We start from the raw sequence: 24,489 nt of genomic DNA, 5'->3' as shown, positions 1-24,489 counted from the left end.
TGGGACAACCCTCTAACCCCTGGGACTGTCCCTGGGCAGCCAGGACACAGCTGTGATCCCATTTCCCATGTGACTGAATAATGATGGAGTCCCCTTCCCGCTACAACCACATCGGTCACTGACAGATCGATCTGATCGGCCGTTCACGTGCTCGCGCTGCCTTATGTTGGGGGCGGGAAGTGTCTGGGTCACGCGCTGTGCGCGCGAAAACCGCCGCCCCGCCCCCCGCACTAACCCCGATCCCCGTCACGTGACTGCCGCCCGGCTCAGGAGAGCGCCGGGAGAAAATGGCGGATCCCGAGCAGCTGCGGGTGAGAGCGGGGCAGCCGGGTGTCGGTGACGGGCGCTCTCCCATGGTGCGGTCCCCGCACTCACACGGGCAGTTATTGGGGGACGTTTAACCCTTCAGTGTCTGAAATACCCCAGTGACAGGAGGGGGGTCAGAGTCTGTGATTGTATGTAGGGGGTATCCTGTGGCCCCAGAGTAGGAACCTGTAGGGGGTATCCTGTGGCCCCAGAGTAGGGGTAGGTATCCTGTGGCCCCAGAGTAGGAACCTGTAGGGGGTATCCTGTGGCCCCAGAGTAGGGGTAGGTATCCTGTGGCCCCAGTGTAGGGGTAGGTATCCTGTGGCCCCAGAGCAGGAACATGTAGGGGGTATCCTGTGGCCCCAGAATAGGGGTAGGAACCTGTAGGGGGTATCCTGTGTCCCCAGAGTAGGGGTAGGAACCTGTAGTGGGTATCCTGTGGCCCCAGAGTAGGGGTAGGAACCTGTAGGGGGTATCCTGTGGCCCCAGAGTAGGGGTAGGAACCTGTAGGGGGTATCCTGTGGCCCCAGAGTAGGGGTAGGAACCTGTAGGGGGTATCCTGTGGCCCCAGAGTAGGGGTAGGAACCTGTAGGGGGTATCCTGTGGCCCCAGAGTAGGGGTAGGAACCTGTAGGGGGTATCCTGTGGCCCCAGAGTAGGGGTAGGGACCTGTAGGGGGTATCCTGTGGCCCCAGAGTAGGGGTAGGAACCTGTAGGGGGTATCCTGTGGCCCCAGAGTAGGGGTAGGAACCTGTAGGGGGTATCCTGTGGCCCCAGAGTAGGGGTAGGAACCTGTAGGGGGTATCCTGTGGCCCCAGAGTAGGGGTAGGAAAACTATAGGGGGTATCCTGTGGCCCCAGAGTAGGGGTAGGAAAACTATAGGGGGTATCCTGTGGCCCCCGAGTAGTGGTAGAAAAACTATAGGGGGTATCCTGTGGCCCCAGAGTAGGGGTAGGAACCTGTAGGGGGTATCCTGTGGCCCCAGAGTAGGGGTAGGAAAACTATAGGGGTATCCTGTGGCCCCAGAGTAGGGGTAGGAAAACTATAGGGGGTATCCTGTGGCCCCAGAGTATGGGTAGGAAATCTATAGGGGGTATCCTGTGGCCCCAGAGTATGGGTAGGAACCAGTAGGGGGTATCCTGTGGCCCCAGATTAGGATCAGCAACCTGTAGGGGGTAACTTGTTGCCCAGAGTAGGGGTAGCAACCTGTAGGAGGGGGTAACTTGTTGCCCAGAGTAAGGGTAGGAACCTTTAGGGGGTATCCTGTGGCCCCAGAGTAAGGGGTAAGAACCTGTAAATGGAGTAGGGGAATATACCTGTAGGGCAGAGGTGCCCAAAATTCAGTCCTCAAGAGCTACCAACAGTTCCATGATTCAGGATTTATTTAATCACGCACAGATGAGTTAATCTATTTGGCTGGGTCAGTATTTATGCCACCTGTTCCTACAGACAGAAATCCTGAAAACATGTCTTGCTAGTGGCTCTTGTGGACTGAGTTTTGGGCACCTCTGCTGTAGGAATAACATAGAGCAGGTAAAGGGTGCTGTAGGTGTATCTTGTAGGACACTGAAAGGGAATGGTAGAGGTAGTGTGGCACAGGGTGACGGTGGTTTTCAGGCATAATCCTATAGGAGCTTGTTATTAAAGTAGTAAAAATCTGGGTGGTGTTATTGAGAATAAAAAGGTTGTACCCCTGGAAAGTTAGACTCTAGCTGGAAATATTTAGATTCAAGTTACCTATCTAAGGATATTGTGTAGCTTGTCTGACAGCCACTTTCACACTTATCGCAAACACTGTTATGGAGCAAAATGTTTTTCAGCAACAACTTGTTCAGTTCCTCATTTGTGCTGCTCTAGAATGTGGGCACACAAAGGTTCTGTTCACAGCAATAAGATATGTGATGTGATGCTGTATTTGAATTATTCTTGTTCTACCCAGTGGTATTTAAAGGTGACCATAATGTAAGTTTCCCATCAGTACCCTGCAGTTTTAGAAATACCCAGCCCCCAGCGTTTTGCTTGCAGGTTACTTTTGAGTTTCAGCTCCTTTCATCCTTTTGTGCTCTATTGTAGTCAAAGCACCATTTTGATAACTGTGATAATTAATTGGGCGGAGGAGATGTGTCTTACTACTTATTGCGTGGAGACTTTTTTTTTTCTTAATTAATTGGCTAATAGAGAGGGACAGACCTTCCAAAATATCCACGACCAGTGAGCTAGTTTTCTCAGTTTTTATCCATTTATATTCCAATTGCAATAACTTGTGCTGAATTAATGATTGATGCTACAGACTGATTCTTTATCCAGGACGCTGAATATGGGAAATAACCAGCTTTACATATTTCCTTTCGTCAATCCATGAAGGTAAATGAGTTGTGGGCATGGATTAGTGAGACCCACTAAATAGCCTCACAACCATAATAAAGGTGTCTGTTTAGTACAATAATTGCATCACCAAAGAAAGTTGAGCCTTGTTATAATGAATGCCCTTCTGCCCCTCTCCCGCCAGTCCTCCTCCTCCACCAGCCTTGCCAGGTTTTCTTGGCATATATCTATAACAGGAGTTTCATTATCTTTGGCGTGACCTTTCATGGTATGTTGCAGAGCATTTAAAAGTTACATTTTTAGGTGCTTGTACAGTGCAGTCAGAGAAGACTATTTTTGAAGACTGCACAACTTTGGGTAAAATTAAAAAGCTCCACAAAGTGCTTCAGAGCATTGCTAGGTTTTAGGTTAGATTAATCTTTATGAAAACAAATTCTGCAAGATATAATTTGCTTTCCTGTGCTGTGTAGTCAAATGACAGACGTGCGTGCACTGTTTAAAATGTCACTTTTTTTTTTTACTTTTTTTTTTTTTTTGTGCAGGTGGGGGCTCTTACTTACTAGCCAGGAAAATAGATTTTTTGTAGTGATAAATGTCATTCACTGGAAATGCTGTTTCTCTGTCACATGCAAATATTTCACATACTTAACGGTTGCTTTTGGGAATCCATTACAGTCAGCAATATGCAGTGTTCAGTCCATATAACAAGTCTTAGGGGAGAATTCAGTTGGCCGAGTGACTGTAAAAAGTAAGGTGGCCTACGCACTATTATAGATATTACGGTAATAGAGCGCATAATTACCGTTAATACAGTAATTTCAACTGGTTTGTGCTCGGAGCCGTGAGCAGAAAGCAGGGTTAAAATGACCATATTAACGGTAATAGGTTTTCCATGGAGGTATTCTGGGGGGGGGGGGGAATTCAATCTCCCCTTAGGGGGGTATTCAATTGTTAGCGTTAACGGAAAAAAACGAGCGCTCAAAAAATATTACCGTTTATACGGTAATATTGCGCGCGAAAAGCGTTAATACGGTAGTTTACTTGCGGAATTTCAGCTCAGGGAGCGGCGAGCTGAAATTCCGCGAGTAATTACCGTATTAACACTAAGATTTTTTGAGCGCTCGTTTTTTTCCGTTAACGCTAACAATTGAATACCCCCCTTAGTGTAGTGTTACGATGACATAGAGAAGCTTGTGTAGCGTTACTTAAGATTCTTTGGGGAACGCAGTTTCCTTATCACACTTTTCTAAAAAAAACAGTGTAATTGTAGAATGCCTGAGTGACTTTGGCCTATGGAATGTTCTGAAGGGTACACAGTGGCGGATCCAGGGGAGGGGTGATAGGGGCGATCGCCCCCCCTAGCAGACACTTGCTGTCGACGGCTGCACAGTATGTGCAGGTCCGTCCAGCCGTGACACGCAGGGACAGTGTGCTGCTCGGCTGCTCTGATTGTGTTTAGCACAATCAGAGCAGCACACTGTCCCTGCGTGTCACGGCTGGACGGACCTGCACTTAGTGTGCAGCCGTCGGCAGCCTAAGATTTTAGAAAAGGGTGGGGCCTAAATCGCCCCGGGTAGAGCACTTTTCTAGATCCGCCCCTGAGGGTACATGTGGCATCCTAGCAACCAAAAGACTTCTCTCGGGACGTTCAGGACACCATATTATGTTTTCTTTCAGAAATGCCCTTGTGGCACCAGCCTTAAAGGATAATTCCAGCTAACGATAAACATTCAGTTTTGGGTCAGATATCCTAAATCAAAGCCAGTATCAAAAGGTTACTTACTGGTGTCCACCATAGAGGCTTTCGGGTTCCCCCACATCCTGCTAAAGGCAAGCGTAGGGTTTTGGGGTGCCCACCTGTTAGACCAAATGCTGGACCCTAGGTAAGTAATCTTTGGGCACTGGGTTGTGCCACCTAAAACTGAATACTAAAGGGCATATTCAATTGACGGCGGGATCGCCGAAAATCCCGCGCTCCAAAAATATTACCGTTAATACGGTAATATCTCGCTGGATTTCAGCTTGCAGCTCAGGGAGCTGCGAGCTGAAATCCAGCGAGTAAATTACCGTATTAACGGTTTTTACGCGCAGGATTACTGTATTAACGATAATATTTTTGGAGCGCAGGATTTTCGGCGATCCCGCCGTCAATTGAATATGCCCCTAAGTGTGTGTTGTTCCTATGTTCAAACCTTTACAAAGTCCTTAACATAAGACACTTGTGCTTTTCTCTCAACATGTATATCAATGGAAGACCATTCAGATTAAACAGGATTAGGATTCCAGCTCCCCAGCTTTTCGAAATTCTTGGTTTGCAGGGGGAGGCTGCAAGTTGTAGTTCCACAACAGCCACAGCTTGCTTTCCTCTGTATTCGAGGAAGTGATGGTCATATGTGCTGTTTATGGAACTATTTCTCACATCTTGAAATTGCTCAGATTAACAAAGCTTTGTCAAGCAATGTGAATACGTGTCCCTTGGTTCGGGCTGCTTAGATCAAAAGTTGTTGTTATTTTTAAGTATTATTTGAATGTTGGAACCTTTCCTGGTGCAGCGCTTGTTTCAGTATAGCCCTGCGTGCAGCTGATTGAGCTTTGTTGTAACTTTATGGAGTCAGCTGACAATCTGCTGTACGTGACTGACAGCGCAGTGCTGACTAATTCCTGTCAGCATTATTATATCACAGATCTGTGTATCACATAGACACTATTCAGTCCATGGCCTTCAGTTATATTGCGATTCCTGTCAAATAAATTCTGCATGTAAGGACTTGTCTTCCAACTGGAAACTGCAATATTGTGAAACTAAATTAAATATGATGTTGTTATTGCTAAATGTATATATGGAATTATTTTATATGGAACTAAAAACCATTTACAAGATACCAGCATGTGCAGATTTCCAAAGGGGGGGGGAGTCATGTATTTGCTAGTGAAATAGATTAATTAACCAATACTGACTGAGCCTCAGAACATGTCCTGCTAGGGGGTACAGGCTGAGAAGCAAAGCTCAGTACAGCTCAGAATAGGGATCTGTCGGTGCTAAACAGCCAGTAATTGCAGTTCTGACTTCTCCAGACAGTCCCTGCTGGAAGTCCTGCTTTTAACGTCAGTATTATGTGTGGTGACGCTTGTGGTCCTTATAGAGGTATAGTAATGTTTAGTCATATCTCAGACCAGTGTACAGCTACATCTGAGTACTTGCCCTTAAATACCGTTTTCAAATTGACCCCTTGTATTTGTTCAACATTTTCAGTTATTTTTGTTTTTGGTCTCTGTTCTGACCAACTCATTACTGTGACCCCTGCCATTAAAAGGATGTGATTTGTGTTAGGCTGGATACACAGTGCAGTGTTTTCAGCCGATTATCGGGCCAATCAAATGATAATTGACTGTTCGGCCCGATATCGCATTAGTGTGTACTCTGCAGCGATGAACGGTTATCGCTCCAAAGCGCATTGTATCGTTTTATTTCAATTTTAAATTGGACAAAAAATGTTCTTCAACGATGGACCGATGTCGTTCCAATTCTGCAGTGGGTATGCAGTCAGGACCATCTGTCCGACAACCTGCTGATAGCTCCTACAGCGACGCCTTTCTGGGAGTGTATATTTAATTGTATGATCTCGAAGCAATAATAAACCTGTTTTAAATGCTCCATGTGTCATTTGTGTTCCTGTATGCAAGTGTAGAGAACATGTATTGTTAGCACATGTGAAAATACATAGTCTCATTAAAGTCTCATTTATTTACTGATGTAATGTGTCCATGTCTTCAATTCTGTATTATATTAACGTTTTCCATGTTTTTTTTCCTATACCTCTGCATTATTTCTTTTTAATGTAATGGCAGAGTGTATGTATGTATGTATGTATGTATGTATGTGTGTGTGTGTGTATATATATGTGTGTATGTATATATATTTGTATGTGTGTGTGTGTATATATATATATATATATATATATATATATATATATATATATATATATATATATATATATATAGTTATAGTGTGTGTAATGGTATGCCTACGCATATAACTGTACTTATTGTGCCCATTAATTCCTCTATGTATTTTTCTTAACATAATGGCAGAGTAGACTGCATTACCACCTAATCCGGCAAACCTTTTAGATTCACCACTATACAATGGCTTCAGACAAGAAGTGTGAGTGGAAGGACTAATCAGAATCTGCAAGCTCAGTGATTGTTCCTCACACTCGCACCCCTTCTCTGTAGAGTCACAGAGCCTCGTCTTTTGGGCAAGGTTGTAGGATGAACTTTGGTTGGCTGAATGGAGCTGTCCCAGGGACTTTTTTGAATGGTGTTCCTTGCTTGTTACCTTTAGTGGATCGTGTCACTGTAGAGGGTTAGATCCCAAACAGCAGCTTAACCTTCAGATGGAGCAGTTGCGGCGGATATCCTGCTATGGAGAGACACGAGTATTGTAGAAGGGGATCAGCGGTCCTAGTTATGTCTTTGCCACGACCCTGCTGAAAAGGTCACATGGTACAGGACCGCACAAAAGTACTGTTATTGGAAAGGGAGGGAATTTGGTACAGGGGTTAGTAGAAAGCCCCTTTTTAACTGTGATCTTGCTAGATAACACCCACAATCTCAAACATGGACACACATGACAAGACCACGTTGGGTTTGGCAGATGATTGTACAGATGGGCTGAGGCCAGTCATCTGCCATCCATATTTACTGACGTGCCCAAAAATAATGTGAAGGTTTTGACTTTATATGATAGTCTGTTTAAGTCCACACATGTAGAGGTAAAAGTTGCCTAAATGACTGTATGACCAGCATCACTCTTCGTTAGCTTCATGTAAAGTAGTGATAAAATCATGTAGAAATAAGGAAGAAGTCAATTAAGTCTAGGAGCAAGCACAATCTTTTAAGTATCCAGTGACTCTGGACATCCATCGTCAACCAATAGGAATTACGCCTTAGTTAGCAGTGTTCTGACAGCTTGTTTTCTTGTTGCAGAATATGGTATCAAGCTTTCGAGTGTCAGAACTGCAAGTTCTGTTGGGCTTCGCTGGCCGCAACAAAAGCGGTCGCAAGCACGACCTTGTCGCCCGAGCTCTCCATTTACTGAAAAATGGATGCAGTCCTGCTGTTCAGAATAAAATCAAAGACCTGTATAGAAGAAGGTTTCCTCGCTCATTAGAAGACGCTCTGGGCTCATCAAGTGTCAACTTGGACAGCATCTCTCCAGTGGATTCAGATCTTGCAGTGGCCGGGATCCACTCCTTGCCTTCTACATCTGTAGCTCCTAACTCACCAGCATCTCCTTCAAGCACAGCTATACAGATTACCAAGCCTCACTTTGTTTCACAGCCATGTTCTCCATCAGTTCCACCTGTACATCCTGATGTTCATCTCCAAAGTCTTCCTTTCTATGATGTGCTTGATGTCCTCATAAAGCCAACCAGCCTGGGTAAGAGCACGATGATGTAATGAGGTACACACTATGGTAAAACATAGCTTTTTCTAGAGTTTTGTGTAGGGAACAAGTATCTCTGTACCTCCATTCGCCATCCTTATTTCTGAAACGTTATATTTTGTAGCATTTATCTGTAAACACCTATTTCTCTTAAAGCTGTTAAAAGGTTTGTGCAGGAGAAAGCTTGGGAAGTACTAAGATCACACTATGAATGTAAGACATGAAGACAAAAGAATGCAATATTAAGATAGTGTGTCTCAGAAAATTTAGCTGGTAAGCTCCATTAGGGGCAGGGGCTGATGTGTATGATTAAACTGTAAAGCGCTATATAATATATTGGCGCCATATACAGATTAATAATAAATTGAGGTTCCTGGTATCACAGTTTGATTAAATGTTGCTAACCTGTTTTCTGTGTCACAGGGACCCCTATTCAGAATGGTGGTAGTTCCCTAAATCTTGAGTTTGATCACTGTGACATGGTAGCCCGGTATACACACTAAGGAATGTATTCATTACATTTATTAATGTTACCATGTATTTATATTCATTGAATTTCAATGGTGCTGAGTGTGGTAATGTTATTTTATAAGTGTGATGCTTCTCTCTGGATTGCATTGTCTATACTTAGTTACAGTAATGCAGTCACATTAAGTACATCTTTTCTGCGGCCTCTCTTCCTAGCTCTTAATTGCAATACTTTACATGCACCTAAATGATGCGGAGGCTTTGTGTACTTCTATTACCTAACATTCTAACATGTATTTATCCTGTGGTTCTCCACGGATCCCAAACATGACTCCCGTTTTATCTGCATCCTTCTTAGGTTCCTAAGCAGGCATGGCAAGTTGTGTATAGATACCAGGTTAACACTAAAAATAGAAGCCAAAGTTCAAGTATATGTAACACTATATCCTCTCTGTCTTATTTGTCAGGTGATAATAGCTAAGCGGATGCCCAAACCTATGCACATGCCCCCTTCACTGCTTTTGTTTCTATTAATCTTTATGAATTCAGTAATGCTGGTTAAGTTTTTCTACCCTTTAAAGGTTGTGTTAACTTCCCCTAGACACTCGGTGAAACAGGCCGTTTGCTCTTGGGAGCCCAAACATTTGTATATTACACAGTATACATGAAAAAAAATAAAAAAAATAAAATTGTATTCCTCAAAAATGGTACAGAGATTGCGCTCAGAATGTAACAATACATTTACAATCAATTATTGATTTATGCATACAATGTTTAAAAGGAAAGGTTAGAGTAGTGATTATATAGTATGATAGTTCATCATCATTTATTTATATAGCGCCACTAATTCCGCAGCGCTGTACAGAGATCTCAATCACATCAGTCCCTGCCCCGTAGGAGCTTACAGCCTAAATCCCTAGCACACACACAGACTAGGGTCAATTTAATAGCAGCCAATTAACCTACCAGTATGTTTTTGGAGTGTGGGAGGAAACCAGAGCACCCGGAGGAAACCCACGCAAACACGGGGAGAACATACAAACTCCACACAGATAAGTCCATGGACAGGAATTGAACGCATGACCCCAGTGCTGTAAGGCAGAAGTGCTAACCACTAGGCCACCATGCTATTAAGTAGTTCCATACTTAATATAATATTACTACTATAGCATACCTCCCAACATTTGGGTAGGCTGCATCGAGACAGTAGGCGTGGCCATGGCACGATTGGGGCATAGTCCCACTTAATGATTTTGAAGTGTTAGACTGCCTTGCTTTGTCCTCCCCTGCACAGCACCCGTTCAGCAGTGAACAGATAATACCTCCCTAATTTCCCATCGATCAGGATGATTGGGTTGTATGCTATAGATTTTACGTTTGCGAGCAGGGACCGATTATGTTTTTTGTCAATACTCAGTCTTGTTTTACTACTGTTTGTTTCCAATTGTAAAGGGGCTATGCTGCTGATAGATATACACTGATCAGCCACAACATTCAAAACACTAATAAGCAAATTGAATAACGTTGATTATCTCATTACTGTGGCATCTGTCATGGGGTCGGATATAATGGGCAGCAAGTGAACAGTCAGTTCTTGAAGTTGTTGTGTTGGAAGCAGGAAAAATGGGCAAGTGTAACGATCTGAGCGACTGTGACAAGGGCCAGATTGAGGGCTAGATGACTGGGTCAGAGTATCTCCAAAACGACAGGTCTTGTGGGGTGTTCCTGGTATGCAGTGGTTAGTACCTACCAAAAGTGCTCCAAGGAAGGACAACCGGTGAACCAGCGACAGGGTCATCGGTACTCAAGGCTCAATGATGTGTGGGTAGGGAAGGTTAGCTGTCTGGTCCAATCCCACAGAAGAGCTACTGTAGCACAAATTGCTGAAAAAGTTACTGCTGGCTGTGATAGAAAGGTTAAACAGGGAGAGGAGCACAAAGCTTAGAGAAATTGTATAATTTATTGTAATATTTCATACAAACTGCACATTCCTAATAAAAACAGGAATGTGCAGACAATAATAAACAGGAATCCTTTTTGATATATTATGTACAATAATTGGATAGTCCCGGTATATTAATCCACATTGCACATTAATTGTTTATCTCTTGAGCAACTTCCAGAGGTAGGATAGTATTATAATCACCACAGATGCAAATGCTGAATTAAATAGTCCTTTCCTTGGCTTGAAAAATAATGCACTAATGCTGGAAACAAATAGCCCCAGGTGCACTGGGAGCAGGCAGTCCTCAGAGTACTAGTAGGAACCAGTCACAGCAAACATACAGATGCAGAATAGATACTTATCGGTTCCTTCAGCTCTTAAGTATAGGAAGGACCTACAGCCAGTCTCTGTGATGATGTCAATATAACATCCTCTTTGTTGCTTGGATGATAAAAAAAAAAAAACTTCCGCCAATCGTGTAGGGTCTTCTGACGCGTTTCTCGTGTATAGCTTTTTCATCAGAGGCACATGTAACACTGACCAGTGTAGACGATGTTTATATAGAAAGGGAGGCGGTCACATGATCACCGCTAACCAATCGACGCTCAGTAGATCACGAGCTAGAACTTCCAATCAATTCGGGGCTCAGTCCGATTTCAATTATGAGTTTCCTAGATATGAATGGTAAGTTTGTAGTGTGCGATCCAAACGAGTTGGTGGCGGAGGCTTACTCCTCCATGAACTCCTGAAGTTTGTATTTCAATTTAATTTTCTGCCCTGTACAGAAGAGGACTATGTTATGTTGATCGTTTGCTTGTTTGATTTCAGCTCAGAAGACTGGTAATATGGTTCAAGAGAGATACTTTATCTTTGCATTGACTCCACAGCAAGTGCGAGAGATCTGCATCTCCAGGTAAACGCATTGACAATCCCGCTCATTTTTGCTGTTTCGGCAGGCGCAACCTATTGTGCTGTTCTTTCTATGCAGCAGATTGGCCCAGTCTATGCGTATCTCTGTGAGGGAATTTATAGTTACTGTGATTTAAAGAAAAATAAAACGCCTAGAGTGTGTGAAGATTATGCTTTATAGTAAATTGTCATTAAAGGACAGAAGTTAAGTTAAATATTTTTAAAGCTGCATAACAGTCTAAGAAACATCCCCGTACATATTTTCCCTGGGTTCCTCCATTTTTCACAGCAGGGTGAGCAGAAAGACAAATTGCTTGTACCAATCGTTTTGTCATTGGTCTTAAGTAAAAAGCGATTCCTATCTGTGAAAGATGTTTTATGGTCCGATCCATCAGATATTTTATAAATGTTAACAGTGATTTGTCTACTCTGTGATATTGTTTTTCTGTCTGTGGGAAATACCACAAATCACATTACGTGATGATCAAACAGATTATTCACCAGTGAACACAAATGACACTCCTGACATCCTACGATTTGTCGGGTGGAACAAGGGAGGGAAGCAGCGCATGCATGTAGACAATGTTCAGTAAGGGCATGCAGAGGTCAAGTGCACGTACATTCGGCAGTTTCAAGTTCTGGGCATCTCTCGGGTATGTGATTTTTAGAGTATCACTTGGACCATCTTACAGGTCAGGTGTAAGTGCAGAGTCCATACTTTCACCAAATGTTAGCAATTCAATGTTTTTGCGTCTGCAGAAGCCAGTTTTGGTCGTAATGCTCTGTGTGCCGGTCTTTAAGAACAGTCCCTCCCTTAGGGGCGCTACCTTAGAATGTCCCCATGGTAGCAGTGTCCCTCAGATCGGATGAAAGAGGATTGTCATACTTAAGATAAATCCGTTTCTCTGATTCCATCTGGGGGACACTGCGTTCGTTCCCTTCTGCTGTTTGGTTTCTGGTTGTTTGACTCCCCTTCTTTGGGGCTTTATAATTAAACTGAGAGGCTACAGCGGGTTGCAGAGGGGAGAGCTCTGTCAACATAATACATTTAACAGGTTAACAAGTGCCAATTCCACCACCCCTTATACAACCTCATGGCAGCAGTGTCCCCCAGATGGCTATAATGTCCCCTTATCCACATGTAATTAGACACTGCATTTGCACTCTGGTGAGCTGGTGAAAATTAACAGGGCTATAAAAAGTACATGGTTATACTTCACAATTTGTGAGTTTCTCTGAAAACCTACCTCTTCAGACAAGCTTATAATATTCCTCGGCATCCCTCTTAACCTCGCTACCTTTAGCCTGTTACACAGTTTCACGCGGGACGGCTGCCCCCTGACCAACATTGTTGTGTGACGGGTTCATTTAGCTTATGAGTCACTTTTACCTTTGCAGTCTGGCTGGGCCAAATTGCAAAATGTAGACTTAACCTCATGTGTCAATTTCCCATTGTCCCATAGATTGTAAGCTTGCGAGCAGGGCCTTCTCACCTCTTTGTCTGTTTTACCCAGTTTGTTTATTAGTTTATTATGTTTGTCCCCAATTGTAAAGCGCTACGGAATATGTTGGCGCTATATAAATAAATGATGATGATTATGATGAGAAACGAGGGACAGGCTGGTTAAGGTGACATCAAACTCATTTAGTCATAGAGAGTATATGCAATTTCCGCCCGTTTTTTTAAAATGCAAATTGCGTTCCTTGATGTCTCAGGACCATAATCTGCAGTTATGTAGAGAACTTAAATAATATTTGCAGAATATTTCTGTAAAAGTGTACTTGTCACCTACGTACAGTGGACGCCGCTATTACCTGAGCTGGACCAGTATCCATTCACTAGGAACCAGTGACATCACTGAGGCACAGATTCTGTTTTAGAAGCACAGTCTCTTGGTGAGAACACTAGTGACTGATAGGGCTGCATTCTTGCAGTGCTGTGACAGATCAGACTGCACTGTGTGCAGCGACGACCATTGGTGCATTTTATAGAGAAAGTAGACTACAGTAAATGGCAAGTATGAGAACAGCATGTTTTGTAACATCACCATCCATTGTCATTTACATCCACAGGGATTATATGCCCGGAGGGAGAAAAGATTATTCCGTACAAGTTCAGATGAGGTACAGTCACTTCTGTTCATCTGCTATAGGACCCTTTATATTGTGTTTTTATGTGAATCATTTCACTGATTTCTGTACTCTTGTGTCCGCTGGAACCAGGATGTGTTTAACAGAGACTAGTTGCCCTCAGGAGGATAGCTACCCCAGTGACCTGGGCATTAAAATCAACGGGAAGCTCTTTGTTCTGCCGGTGAGTTATTAAAAAGCACATTTATCCAACGACCTTTATAGTGGTTTATACGGAACACCACATTTTATATTTTTATTTTCTTTTTCTCCGATGTAAACTTTTAGTAGATAATTGTTTGATATGTCCATGTCCATATTTTGAATGACTTGTAGAAGTGAATAGACTGCAGTATTTTTCATTCATAAGGTTGCTGTTGCCTTTGTCTCTGTCCCATTATCCCTCATGTAATTTACGTGTGATACTCCCCTCACAATACATTGGCTTCTCGGTGGACCTAGAGGCGGGGAGTGGGTATGACATCACAGAATGATGTAATTGGGGGCATGATGGATATGGAAACTTTATTGCAGAAGGGAGCCGGTCACAAACCCCTAATTTGGCTTTTGGTTGCAGAAATGCAGTGTAAAGTCCAGCATTTCCCTGTTAACTTTTGAAGTGGAGTGTGCTTTTATAAGGAAAATTCATGGTTTGAGTTGCCCATTATGTTATGTTAGAATGAATATATATCTGCGACATACATATCATTTATGTATTAATATTTGGGGCTAATTTCACCCCCAATTTTCTCTTTCATCCAGTCTGGGGGACACTGCTTACCATGGGTTGTGGAGGGGAGCTCGGAAGTTGGCACCTAGCTAGTTTACTTTAGCACTGCTGACAGACCCTTCCCCTCTACAATCCCCCCGCCTCTTCCTCCTCAGTTTTTTTTAGGTGCTCATGGAGTTGGGCAGTGTTTTAGCTTACTGCATATTTTTTTTTTAATTTTTTTTACTTTACTTTATTTTATTTTATTTCTTTCTTTTTACAGGTGGCAGAACTGGAGTGTGTTCTATTATAGAGAACACACTCACAGCACAGCAGCGCAGGCACTACCCTGCCAGATGCTCTCACTGACAGGGACAGGAGCGAGAAGAAGAATGGGGTGCCTGGATTGTGAGTGACAAGCGGTCTCTCTGGACCGCTGTCACTCCTGGAGCCTCCCCGATAACCGGCGCTGCCACTGCAGGCATAGAGCGCCAGTTATCGGAGATTACAGATGCCGGCGGCCATTTTGGATCCGCGGAGGACAGAGGAGAAACAATGAAGGGGGCCATACCAAGATCCCCCCTCATACATAGGAGGGGGCATCAGGTACTAACCGCAGCGGAGACCTACACTCTGGAGGTCTCCACTACTCTGCCACATATCTATTTTTATTTTTTTACATAACATGAGGAAAAGAGAGACGGCATATTAGAGAGGGGGGAGCTAAAACATATAGAGCTCCCCCGCTCTCGTGAAAGAAGTGGACTAGCCCGGTCTGGCGCCAAGCAGAAGCCAGGGAAAAGGACACAGACCAGAGGGAGCAGGCACCAGAACGCTGCTGATGAACTTCTCCCCTGTTTGGCCTATGGGCTAAGTATCTGACTCTTTTATATACACAATTTTATTGATTTTTGCTGTATACAGAGGGGGCTAGTAGAGGTTATATTGTAGTTCTTCTACCTGCCAGGATATTATATTGTGTTTTAATGTAGTACAAGTACAACTTTTATACAAGATTAGTTGATTACTTGTTTCTCACTCTATTCTCTCTCCAGTGCCTCTCTCCTTCTCCTCTATAACAGCTAAATTTTCAATTTAAGTCTGTGTGTTTGGTGTGCCTTCCTTTATAAAATGACAGATAAAGGAAAGGGCCCTATAGCAAAATATTTCACATGCTCAAAATGTAATGTTAAACTACCTTGTGGGCAGAAAGACCCGTTGGCCCTCTGCTCTGTTTGCGAAGCAGGGGTCCCCTCTGCGCAAACCCAGCATATTACAGCCCCACTGACGGCGGAACCGGCCTGGGTTGCCTCCCTGACACAATCGGTTTCCTCCTTAGCACAGATGGTTTTACAATCAAATCAGTTGCTATCTAGTGTGGCAGCCTCCGTGGTTAATAATGCTAATTCTCCTGTGGGCCTCCCGGCTACCTCAGGTTCTATGGGAACGTCTATTCCAGGACCTACCTCAGTGATTTACGGACCAGGCCACTGTTGCCGCAGAACCGGCATGGTCCGCAGCATTTATAAAGGGTTTGGATAAACTAAACCAGTTTCTTGAATCCCCAAACATCCCGCCTGCTAAAAGGAAGCGGCCTAGATCCTCTAATACCCTTATGGTCCTTTCAGACTCTGAGGGGTTTTCAGAAGAGGAGGGGGAAATAAATTCTGATCCTGACCAAGTTCAACCTTTGAAACAGGAAGAAAACACTAAAAGCCAGTTTATTGAGGATTTGGTTTTAACGGTAAGAGAGGCGTTGGACCTCCCAGAACCGGAGGATCCTACTCCTAGAGACAGAAGTCTCTTTAAGAAGGCCAAAAGGAAGACTATCCGTTTTCCACCTTCTGTAGAACTTAAGGATATTGCAGAAGGAGCCTGGAAACAGCCTGATAGAAGGTTCTCTGTTCCCAGAAGGTTCTCTTCCCTGTATCCATTGCAGGAGGAAGATGTGGCTCGCTGGGAGAGTATTCCAAAAGTGGATATTCCAATAGCCCGTTTGGCAAAACATACTTTATTACCAGCCCCAGGTTCAGCAACTCTGCAGGATCCCAATGATTGCAGAGTGGAATCCCAGCTGATATCTATATTTGCGGCTGCGGGTTCTTCATTTAGACCCACATTTGCTTCAGCTTGGGTTGCTAGAGCCATGGAAGCATGGGCAGACCAACTGGCAGAGGCCTTACAGGACTCTGATTTACTTCCCCTGGCTTTGCATTTGAAAAAGGCATTGGGGTACCTTTATGAGGCGGCCCAGAACTCAGTGGCTGTATCCTCTTCTATTCAGGCTGCATCTATTTCAGCAAGAGGAATGTTATGGCTGAAATACTGGGAAGGAGATGCGGAATCAAAAAAGTCTGTTGAGACCATTCCCTTTTCAGCAGCAAGTTTGTTTGGCCCGGAATTGGATACTATGATCTCACAGGCAACAGGTGGCAAAAGCACTTCCTTGCCAGTATTCTCTAGTAGGGGCCGGAAACCTCGGGTCAACTCCTTTCGTCAGCCCTTTCGGGGGATCTCCTTGCCTAGGGGACAATCCTTTAGGGGTAGACAACCTAATGCTCGAGGCTCCTCTGTCAGGGGAAGATCCTCGTTTGCAGCTAGGCGCCAGGCCTCCAAGACCCAGGAGAAGCCTGCGTCTTGACAACCACTCTATTCTGCAGGAGGGGGGCGCCAGTGGGGGGGACGTCTGTCTTTGTTTCAGGAACATTGGGCAGCGTCCTCTCAAGATCCGTGGATTCAGGGCATTATATCAAAGGGGTACATGATAGACCTGCTGGGCCCAGCACCACATCGTTTCTTCATAACCCCACTACCCCGAGATCCATCAAGAAGACGGGCGATACAGGATTGTGTCGCCTCTCTTCTCTTGCAAAGAGTCATCTGCAGGGTCCCAGACCACCAGAAGGGACAAGGGTTTTATTCAAATCTGTTTCTGGTCAAGAAGCCGGACGGCTCCTTTCAACCCATCCTAAACCTAAAGAGCCTCAATGTGCACTTACGGGTGGACAAATTTCGGATGGAATCCCTGAGGTCGGTGATAAACGGTTTAGAGAAGGATCAGTTTATGGCGTCCATAGACATAAAAGACGCATACCTCTACGTTCCCATTTGGAGCGACCATCAGTCTCTCCTAAGATTCACAGTGGGGTCCTCCCACTATCAGTTTCGGGCTCTCCCCTTCGGCCTCTCCACAGCGCCGATGTTTTTCACGAAAATCATGTCGGTGATGGCAGCGTGTCTTCACCTACAAGGAGTTCAGGTTGTGCCTTTATTTGAACGATCTGCTCATCAAATCTTCCTCAAAGAATTACTTACGTCATCACTTATCCCTCACCCTGGCAGTTCTCGAGGGCCATGCATGGATGGCTGATAAACTTAAAGAAATCCCATATGGTTCCGTGTCAACACATGGTTTTCCTAGGGCTCATCATGGACACCAGCCAGCAGAAGGTGTTCCTGCCTACCGAGAAGATCGGTTCAATACAGAGGATTACAACTTAGGTCTTGTCTTCTCCCAGCCCCTCAATACAGTTGTGCATGCGGCTGCTGGGAAAGATGGTGGCCTCCTTCGATACCATCCCCTTCGGTCGAGCTCATTCTCGATGTTTTCAGTGGGATCTGCTGACGAAATGGTCAGGATCCAACCTACACTTGGATCTCCAGAGGATCTCTCTGTCTCCGAGGGCGAGAGAATCGCTCCAGTGGTGGCTGATTCAAGAACACTTGGCGGTGGGCAGATCCTTTGCTCCATGGTCATGGATCATAGCCACAACAGATGCCAGCCTGAGAGGTTGGGGGGCGGTAGTCCTGCACCTCAGGCTCCAAGGGCTCTGGTCACTACAGGAATTATCCCTATCAATCAACATGTTGGAATTGAAGGCAATTCTTTTAGCTCTTCGGGGGGCCCAGACTCTCCTTCAGGGCCACCCAGTCAGAGTTCAATCTGACAATGCCACGGCCGTGGCATATGTCAACAGACAAGGAGGAACCAGGAATGCAGTCGCAATGCAGGTTGCAGCTCAGATATTCCTTTGGGCAGCACAGTACGTTCCAGCAATATCAGAGATGTTTATTCCAGGAATAAAAAATTGGGAAGCAGATTACCTCAGTTGCAATGCGATGATGCCATGGGAGTGGTCCCTCCACCCGGAAGTATTTCAGTCTCTAGTTCAGAGGTGGGGTCTTCCGGATGTAGATCTCATGGCCTCCAGCCACAACAGGAAAGTTCCCAGGTTTTGCGCAAGGGCAAGAGATCCCTTGGGAATAGCGGTGGACGTGATGTCCATGTTATGGGAATTCAGGCTGGGTTATCGATTTCCCACGATTCCCATGCTTCCCAGAGTACTCAGTCGAGTGAGGCAAGGCGGCCGGCCAGTGATTCTAATAGCTCCCTCGTGGCCTCGTCGAGTGTGGTACGCAGACATGATATCCATGGCGGTGGGCCAAGGATATCGTCTTCCGACACAAGACTATCTTCTACAAGGTCCTTTTCGTCACCAGAATTTACCTCCGCTCAGTTTAACGGCATGGCTGTTGAAGCGAGCCTCTGGAGGGCTAGGGGTTTTTCATCCAGTGTAGTGAACACTATGATGAGAGCTTGAAAGCCAGTTTCGGCTCGCATCTATCACCGAATCTGGAAAGCTTCTATCAGATGGTGTGAAAATAGGACATGTCACACATCATCCTTTCGTCTCCCTCGCTTATTGGCTTTTCTTCAGGATGGTCTGGAAGCAGCGCTTCGTTTAGGTTCCCTAAAGGTTCAGGTATCGGCACTTTCAGTCTTTTTTCACCTGAAATTAGCTGATTTGCCAGATATCAAGACCTTTCTTCAGGGGGTCTTACATATTCAGCCTCCTTATGTTCCACCTACAGCACCATGGGATCTTATATCAAATTTTAAGGTAACAGATTTGGCGCTTATACTCTAATCAGTAATAGAAGTCCAGATCACTGTATGACCCTTCAATGGAGGTATAGCATTCCTACAGTTCCACGTTTCAATATGCACTGTCCTGGAAAAAATCTTCAATATTTATATTCTCAGGATGGAAAGTCAATAATAGTCACATGGATCCAAAGTTTAAAATATCCATCGATGTTCACATATATAAAAATAAACGAAAAAGATTGTGTTATCGTTTATCAGATGAACAAATATAAGGACCTTTTCACGATCAATAATCATCCACCACCCGTGTGGTATATCTGTATAGGTCACCACAATGTGTAATATTTGATTCCACACCAAAAAAAACGCACTTACATGGAGTATATCTCTAATCCCAATAATATTTGTAAACCACACGTGGAGATCCGTCTAGGACTTCACATTAATCTTGCAGTATATTCTCAAGAAGAAAAAGAGAAACAAATGGTGCTCCACATGGTGCGTTATCTCAATTAGAAAACTTTTAATATACACCAAATAAAACCTCTAAAACTAACACAGAATCGTAAACCGCAATCACTGATGGTCCCGATGAAGCTGGACTCTTACCCTGTGTGGGTTGGTATAAAGCGTGTAGAGAAACCTTTCTATCCTTCCACGCAGTTCAGGTAGCCGGCTGGTTACTCCTGCACGCTCCATAAAACTCGGGCACAGATTCCTTACAACTTTGGCGACCCGTGATTGGTCTCTCAGTCACTTTCTTTGTCGACGCGTTTCAATTGCAAACAATCTTTATCAAGGCAGTATAGTGACAATACAAACATTGGACCTTTAAAGCGCTTCCGCCCAATCATATTGATCCAAATTAACATATAGTTACCGTGACAACGGATCCGAAATTCCGGTATATAGTATTAAAACGTAATTAACATCTCTTTTAAAGCATCCTGACAATTATAAAATGATTCAAATAAAACATTTCAAATAAAAACCAGTAAAACAAACATAAAATCTTTTCTTGTCCTTTCAGCATTAAATCACATAACGTACGGTTACCATGGTGACCTAAATGTGTGGCGGATTCTCTAAACAGATAAAAAGAATACTAGAATTAGTCCTATAGCTAACTAATTAAACCCTTAGGGGAATATTCCACATCAACCACAACGTACCAACGAGGGTAAGTATAAATCTAATAACAGAAAGTTCTACAATATGTTCCCAAAAAATTCCCGTACATATTTACTCATTTATAGGAGTTTAAAGAGGTACCATGATAACTTTTCCACTTGAATGTTTAATATTAAGGGATCTTAAATGTATGTGTCCCCACATATTTATACAATCTTAAAGTGAAAGAATATAAATTCTTAAAGGGATAATCTTAGGTTAGTCTTATTATCCACACCAACACTTCATATATAGGGACCTTAATACACATTCCCTATTCTAAGATAACTTTATAGGAACCATTTAACTTCAAAGTCCGAGTTTAAACCTCTCGGTATAAGAGTATCCATGAGATAAATGTACTTCATTTCCATCTTGGCTAATTCTCCTTTTGATTCATTTTTTCCTCCAATCCCCCCAAACTTTCTTAAGGCCACAGAAATATTGAATTGATTAAATATCAGACTCATGATCTTTTTTACAGTGTAATGATAGGGAATGCAACTCATACCCTTTCCTAATATTCCTTATGTGTTCTGCCCAACGTTCTCTAAGTTTTCGACTAGTTCTACCTATGTATTGTTTTTTACACATACACTCTACCACATAGATACAATTATTGGTATTACAAGTAATAAAATCTTCAATCTCATAGGTTATACCAGTGGTATTAGATATAACTTCCGTTCGTTTAGTAACATCCGATTTTATACTCCTGCATACTATACATGAGCCACACCTAAAAAAGCCTTTAGATTTATTCAATGTTTTTTGGGGTTTGGAGGTTACACTTTTCACCAACATATCTTTTAATGTTGGTGCTTTCCTGTATATAAAACCCGGTCGTTCCTTTATGAACTCTCCTAGATCCCCATCCTTCCTCAGAATGGACCAGTGTTTTTTAATTATTTTTTCAACCGGTCTGTGATAAGGATTAAATTTCGTGATGAATGGTATACCCACTTTCTCTTGGATAGTCTTCTTATTTGAACCCTGATCTGATTTGGGTATGAGAAGTTCATTTCTTTCTATTTTTTTAACTTTTTCAATCACTTGATCTAATTGATTATCATCATATCCTTTCCCCACAAATTGTTTTTTTAAATTTAAAGCTTGTTGTTCATATACTTCTACTTTAGAGCAGTTACGTCTCATTCTTTGAAGTTGGCCTATGGGAATGTTTTCTAGCCACTTGAAGTAATAGTTGCTATTCCTCGGAATGAAGGAATTAGAATCAGTTGGCTTACTATAGTTCTTAGTACATATTTTCTCATATATATATATATATATATATATATATATATATATATATATATTATATATATATGTATGTAAATCCAAAAAATGTATCTCCTGTTGACTGGTTTCAAATGTTAAATGAATATTATAGGGGTTATCATTTAATTGGTTACAGAATTCTACCAAGGAAGGTATATCACCCTTCCAGACAAAAAAAATATCATCTATAAAACGGTACCATGAGACCAGATTCGCCCCCCGCCATGGGGTGCTTCTTTACCTGATGTTCCTCCCACCACCCCATAAACATGTTGGCGTAGCAGGGGGCGAATCTGGTCCCCATGGCCGTTCCTTTGAGCTGCAGAAAAAAATCTCCATATATGAGAAAATATGTACTAAGAACTATAGTAAGCCAACTGATTCTAATTCCTTCATTCCGAGGAATAGCAACTATTACTTCAAGTGGCTAGAAAACATTCCCATAGGCCAACTTCAAAGAATGAGACGTAACTGCTCTAAAGTAGAAGTATATGAACAACAAGCTTTAAATTTAAAAAAACAATTTGTGGGGAAAGGATATGATGATAATCAATTAGATCAAGTGATTGAAAAAGTTAAAAAAATAGAAAGAAATGAACTTCTCATACCCAAATCAGATCAGGGTTCAAATAAGAAGACTATCCAAGAGAAAGTGGGTATACCATTCATCACGAAATTTAATCCTTATCATAGACCGTTTGAAAAAATAATTAAAAAACACTGGTCCATTCTGAGGAAGGATGGGGATCTAGGAGAGTTCATAAAGGAACGACCGGGTTTTATATACAGGAAAGCACCAACATTAAAAGATATGTTGGTGAAAAGTGTAACCTCCAAACCCCAAAAAACATTGAATAAATCTAAAGGCTTTTTTAGGTGTGGCTCATGTATAGTATGCAGGAGTATAAAATCGGATGTTACTAAACGAACGGAAGTTATATCTAATACCACTGGTATAACCTATGAGATTGAAGATTTTATTACTTGTAATACCAATAATTGTATCTATGTGGTAGAGTGTATGTGTAAACAACAATACATAGGTAGAACTAGTCGAAAACTTAGAGAACGTTGGGCAGAACACATAAGGAATATTAGGAAAGGGTATGAGTTGCATTCCCTATCATTACACTGTAAAAAAGATCATGAGTCTGATATTTAATCAATTCAATATTTCTGTGGCCTTAAGAAAGTTTGGGGGGATTGGAGGAAAAAAGAATCAAAAGGAGAATTAGCCAAGATGGAAATGAAGTACATTTATTTCATGGATACTCTTATACCGAGAGGTTTAAACTCGGACTTTGAAGTTAAATGGTTCCTATGAAGTTATCTTAGAATAGGGAATGTGTATTAAGGTCCCTATATATGAAGTGTTGGTGTGGATAATAAGACTAACCTAAGATTATCCCTTTAAGAATTTATATTCTTTCACTTTAAGATTGTATAAATATGTGGGGACACATACATTTAAGATCCCTTAATATTAAACATTCAAGTGGAAAAGTTATCATGGTACCTCTTTAAACTCCTATAAATGAGTAAATATGTACGGGAATTTTTTGGGAACATATTGTAGAACTTTCTGTTATTAGATTTATACTTACCCTCGTTGGTACGTTGTGGTTGATGTGGAATATTCCCCTAAGGGTTTAATTAGTTAGCTATAGGACTAATTCTAGTATTCTTTTTATCTGTTTAGAGAATCCGCCACACATTTAGGTCACCATGGTAACCGTACGTTATGTGATTTAATGCTGAAAGGACAAGAAAAGATTTTATGTTTGTTTTACTGGTTTTTATTTGAAATGTTTTATTTGAATCATTTTATAATTGTCAGGATGCTTTAAAAGAGATGTTAATTACGGTTTAATACTATATACCGGAATTTCGGATCCGTTGTCACGGTAACTATATGTTAATTTGGATCAATATGATTGGGCGGAAGCGCTTTAAAGGTCCAATGTTTGTATTGTCACTATACTGCCTTGATAAAGATTGTTTGCAATTGAAACGCGTCGACAAAGAAAGTGACTGAGAGACCAATCACGGGTCGCTGAAGTTGTAAGGAATCTGTGCCCGAGTTTTATGGAGCGTGCAGGAGTAACCAGCCGGCTACCTGAACTGCGGGGAAGGATAGAAAGGTTTCTCTACACGCTTTATACCAACCCACACAGGGTAAGAGTCCAGCTTCATCGGGACCATCAGTGATTGCGGTTTACGATTCTGTGTTAGTTTTAGAGGTTTTATTTGGTGTATATTAAAAGTTTTCTAATTGAGATAACGCACCATGTGGAGCACCATTTGTTTCTCTTTTTCTTCTTGAGAATATACTGCAAGATTAATGTGAAGTCCTAGACGGATCTCCACGTGTGGTTTACAAATATTATTGGGATTAGAGATATACTCCATGTAAGTGCGTTTTTTTTGGTGTGGAATCAAATATTACACATTGTGGTGACCTATACAGATATACCACACGGGTGGTGGATGATTATTGATCGTGATAAGGTCCTTATATTTGTTCATCTGATAAACGATAACACAATCTTTTTTGTTTATTTTTATGTGAACATCGATGGATATTTTAAACTTTGGTTCCATGTGACTATTATATTGACTTTCCATCCTGAGAATATAAATATTGAAGACTTTTTCCGGGACAGTGCATATTGAAACGTGGAACTGTAGGAATGCTATACCTCCACTGAATTGTCATAGTGACCTGGACTTCTATTACTGATTAGAGTATAAGCGCCAAATCTGTTACCTTAAAATTTAATATTAGATTGACATGCATACATTGATAGGTTGTATTTAGGAAACAGTGGCAGCATAATACTGGTCAGCGCAGATAGAGCCATCATTTTATACCATGGGATCTTAACCTGGTACTGGATATGCTTAAAAGGCCTC

At 42.5% G+C, this 24,489-nt stretch overlaps 1 protein-coding gene across 12 annotated transcripts in view; it reads left to right on the top strand.

Annotated features, from left to right (window-relative positions):
* Positions 1-208: 208 nt before the first annotated feature.
* Positions 209-24,489, top strand: part of PIAS2 (protein inhibitor of activated STAT 2) — a 50,883-nt gene continuing 26,602 nt past the window's right edge. For 2 of the 12 annotated variants that reach the window (XR_012679145.1, XM_075186170.1), the window contains exons 1-5: positions 264-356; positions 7,620-8,073; positions 11,321-11,405; positions 13,475-13,525; positions 13,625-13,715. Coding sequence is in view for 11 of the 12 variants with exons in the window: in XM_075186170.1 (XP_075042271.1) it covers positions 288-356; positions 7,620-8,073; positions 11,321-11,405; positions 13,475-13,525; positions 13,625-13,715 (750 nt within the window). In the remaining variant the exon portion in view is untranslated. Of the gene's footprint in view, positions 357-7,619; positions 8,074-11,320; positions 11,406-13,474; positions 13,526-13,624; positions 13,716-24,489 lie in introns of all 12 variants that reach the window. The other 10 variants (XM_075186156.1, XM_075186148.1, XM_075186133.1 and 7 more) reach the window with 7 other exon arrangements.

This window comes from Mixophyes fleayi, chromosome 1 (genome assembly GCF_038048845.1).
Source record: "Mixophyes fleayi isolate aMixFle1 chromosome 1, aMixFle1.hap1, whole genome shotgun sequence".
In the NCBI taxonomy this organism is placed as follows: Eukaryota; Metazoa; Chordata; class Amphibia; order Anura; family Limnodynastidae; genus Mixophyes; species Mixophyes fleayi.
The sequence above is the reverse complement of the archived record's forward strand: the minus strand, read 5'-3'. Positions and strand labels throughout refer to the sequence as shown.